Source organism: Astatotilapia calliptera, chromosome 12, assembly GCF_964374335.1.
Source record: "Astatotilapia calliptera chromosome 12, fAstCal68.1, whole genome shotgun sequence".
In the NCBI taxonomy this organism is placed as follows: Eukaryota; Metazoa; Chordata; class Actinopteri; order Cichliformes; family Cichlidae; genus Astatotilapia; species Astatotilapia calliptera.
In genome coordinates, this window is record NC_137433.1 from 21,178,219 (window position 1) to 21,182,240 (window position 4,022).

Consider the following 4,022-nt stretch of genomic DNA (forward strand, 5'->3'; position numbering starts at 1 on the left):
CTGATATTGCTCCACTATCTTTCTGAGCAACATTGTGGGAATTGGTGATCCTCTACCCATCTTGGCTTCTGAGAGACACTGCCACTCTGAGAAGCTCTTTTTATTCCCAATCATGTTGCCAATTAACCTAATTAGTGTTAATTGGGCTTCCAGCTCTTCGTTATGCTCAAATTTAGTTTTTACTCAAATTTGTTGACACTGAAATTTTGAATCAAGATATTTTTCCTTTCAAATGATACATTTTCTCAGATTGAACTTTTGATCTGTCATCTATGGTCTATTCTGAATAAAATATTGACATTTGCCATCTCCACATCATTGCATTCAGTTTTTATTCACAATTTGTTCCAACTTTTTTGGAATCCGGTTTGTAGATTATTGCTGTGTATGGCTTATTTCTAATCTGTGAACTCTTCCACTGGAGACCTTGCAAACCAAGGCCATGTATATCGCAGTGCCTTGCTACAGCTAAGGATGCTTTATGAGCATAGGTTGGTGAAGGACAACCTCCTCATTTTTACTGTGCCATAGTTCTGAACCCAGTGCACTGCATCATTTTTAGCTTTGACACCCTCGAGAAAAACAACAACAACCTCTCTCTCTCCCCTTTCTGTGTAAAGCAGAACTAATGGTACCAAACTCTACAGAACCTGCAGTATTATCTTTATTGACAATTTTTAACATATGTTTTTATGATATTCCTTTAATGCTTTAAGTGCTATCACCCTTATCAAAGTGACCCTTTAAAATCCAAACAGTTAAATATCTGCATGCTTAGTGAAAGTATGAACAATGATCTCCTGTCCTTTATGAAAGCGTAACACATCTTCTTCATGAGGCAGGAAGTTGTGTTTTCTCACATGCACGGTGCAGCAAAGAAAAATGTGGTTACTGTGTGTTTTACTGTTTATACGTGCGTGGTTATTTTTAACCTTACCTTCACTAACACATCCATCCAGCAGAGTCGTTCTGAGTTAAAGTAGTTTTGCTGAAATGCATTATGAGGTCAGCTAAGCAATCCGCACATAATATTTCCGAAACTAAGTTTGTTACTTGTTGCTATCTACCATATTATCTCATGACGGCAAAGTAAGAGGGGCGGCCTGTGTTTGTGTGTTGTTTTTAGATAAAAGTACTGTAAATAAACCATGAGTGTGTTTCATAATGTGAGTGCTAAATTCATAAATTCACAACAAGTAATCAATAAATATAACAGCTTACATAACACTATGAGCCAAATATGTAACCTCTAAAAGCTTGTTTCAGTGTCTGGCTTTGGTCATGCAAAATAAGAACTCATGTTAAAAAAAATGTGAGCTACAAACAAATTGGTTTCCTCAATTTGTTAGAAAGTTTAAAACACCTTCACATTTCTCGTTGGATCACCTCTCTGCCTGATGGACCCAATCAGTGAATTATCTTGTAGAAAAGTGGAAGTTTGAGATGCAAAAAGGAGTCACGCCTGAGCGCACTGCCGTCCTCCTCACTCATCACAGCATTTCTACACTGAGCAACTTTGCCATCTGTGTTTCTTCTTCTTGCAGCTGTTTCCTCGCGGTCAGGAGAAACCCAGAACGTTAAGGAATGGCTGCGTCTGCCTCTGTGATTATGGCTCCATGCAGCAGGACAACCATTGAGAGCTAATTCAGTCATTAAAATGATAACAGACGTGTGTTTACAACAGCTGCTGCACTTTGTGCGCATTAGTTGAATCATCTGCATCAGAGGTTGGCGTTGCAATATCAAATTAAAATCATGTTGACCAAAGCTTAAATAAACAATGTGCTCTGGCTTGCTTCCCTTCCACATCTGGCCAAAAGCGTGCAGCTGTCAGAGACAGAACCATCAAAGCCAAGTCACAAAACTCACACTGGGCAGCACATGTGTGGCAAATTCAATACTTTTGTTATTTACGTGCCAGAAGAAGAGAATAATAACCTTTGCTGAAGTAGGATATTAATATTTAACCTTGCCCACTGATCATATGGGTAATAATAATAAGTAATAGCTAATAACAGCCTAATGCTGCGGTTTCTAGGACTACGATCAGTCATCAGTAATTTGATATATAAAAAAGTAAAAAATTGTTTAGGTTGAAAAAAGAAAAGAAAAGAAAAGAAAAGGAAAGAAGAAGAAAAACATCCACAAAAAACAATCAAATGCCTCAGAGCTATTAAAGTGCAAGACCACAAAATGCAGTAGTGAAATTAGGAGATGGAAGTGTTAAGAAACCACCCTGTCAGCTGACTTTGGTTGCATGCTGTTTCTTATACCTCTGCAAGCATTATCTCAGCTCAGTTGGTACTGTGCACTGGACACGATCATCACCAGCAGAGAACAGTTGTTGCTGCAGGTATGTTGTTGTTGTTGTTTAATTATATGCAGTTATACACAAAGATGTTTATTCAGATTAAAATTAAAATGGGAAACATTTGTTTAAATTAAATGTTTGTTTGTTTGTTTTCACAGAAATTCCAAACATATTTTCACCCTCAGAAGAAATGGATTATATAGAAAATTGGGACTATGACTATTCTGAAAATACGTCCTACACTTATAATGATTCCTCCAATATCACTACACATGAAGAGCCAGTTTTTCAGCACAAGCCAAAATGTGAAGGCTCCTGTGTGACTTTAGTCATAATTAATGTGATCATTTTCCTGCTGGGCACCTGTGGGAATGCTTTGGTCATCTGGATTTCTGGCTTCAAGATGAAGAAAACAGTCAACACCATATGGTACCTGAGCCTTGCGTTCTCTGACTTTATGTTCTGCTCCCTCATCCCATTCACCATTGCCTACACGGTGACTGAGGATTGGATTTTTGGCAGTTTTTTGTGCAAGTTTATCCCGTCAGTTATGTTCCTCAACATGTTCAGCAGCATCTTCGTCCTTGTCCTCATCAGTGTCGACCGCTGTGTTTCAGTCATGTTTCCAGTTTGGGCTCAGAACCAGCGCACTGTTAGAAAGGCATTAGTTGCTGTTGTCATGGCGTGGTTGCTCGCCATCGCAGTTAGCATTCCCTCTATGATTTTTCGGGATGTTAAGGAACACCTAGGTCGGATGATTTGCTTGAACAGTTACACACACCAACACGGTCACAAGTTTGTCGCAGTGAGCCGTTTCATCGCTGGCTTTGTTATCCCTTTCATCATCATTACCATCTGCTACTCTATCATCATCCTCAAGCTTCGAACCAACAGGATGGCCAAAAACACCAAACCATTCAAGGTGATGACTGCTCTAATTGTTGGGTTCTTCATCTGCTGGCTTCCGTACCACGTGTTCATCCTGCTTGAGCTGAACCCCCACCACCACAACCTCACCATTTTGAAGATCGGACTCAAAGCAGGCACTGCTTTGGCAGCAGCAAACAGCTTCCTCAATCCTGTGTTGTACGTTTTCATGGGCAACGACTTCAGGCGTAAGTTTAAGAGCTCTCTGCTTTCAAAGATGGAGAATGCAATGGGAGATGAAGGTCGTACCACCAGCCGTTACCTGTCCAGGTCCAGCTCCATGGATGGACGAGCCTCTACACACATCTAGATGTGCAAAAATCACCCCAAACTGTTTCAGTCAGTTGGTTCACTGGACAACAAAAATAATGTTTAAAAATGTGCAATCAATGTAAAATATGTCTTTACTGTGAATGAAATATGTATATTCCAGCTGTAAAAATGACCATGTATTATACATTAGACTCAAAGCATTACCTGTATATTAAGTGTTTACTAAAATAAAATAAATTAAAAACAATCGTATGATATACTTTCATGCATCAAGGAACACAAAGTGTTGCATGCATTTGCAGATCACTATCTGATTCTTGCGGCACTCCTGCATGGTTGGATGGTTATAGAAAGCCTGATTTGACTGGTAAAACTCTAAAACAAGAAGGAAACAACTTGTGTCTGTTGTTGGAACAGACACAAGTTTTGACTTGCTTTCTTGATATTTTAATTAAAAGTTAAATAAAGGATGGTCAAGAGCACTCACTCTAATTATAATATAACAACGCAT

The 4,022-nt window shown here is 39.0% G+C and overlaps 1 protein-coding gene across 1 annotated transcript; it reads left to right on the forward strand.

Annotated features, from left to right (window-relative positions):
• Positions 1-2,216: 2,216 nt before the first annotated feature.
• On the forward strand, positions 2,217-3,758 carry cmklr1 (chemokine-like receptor 1). The gene is made up of 2 exons (XM_026187654.2): positions 2,217-2,353; positions 2,470-3,758. The coding sequence occupies exon 2, from the start codon at positions 2,502-2,504 to the stop codon at positions 3,546-3,548; it is 1,047 nt and encodes a 348-aa protein (XP_026043439.2). The 5' UTR covers positions 2,217-2,353; positions 2,470-2,501; the 3' UTR covers positions 3,549-3,758.
• Positions 3,759-4,022: the final 264 nt, after the last annotated feature.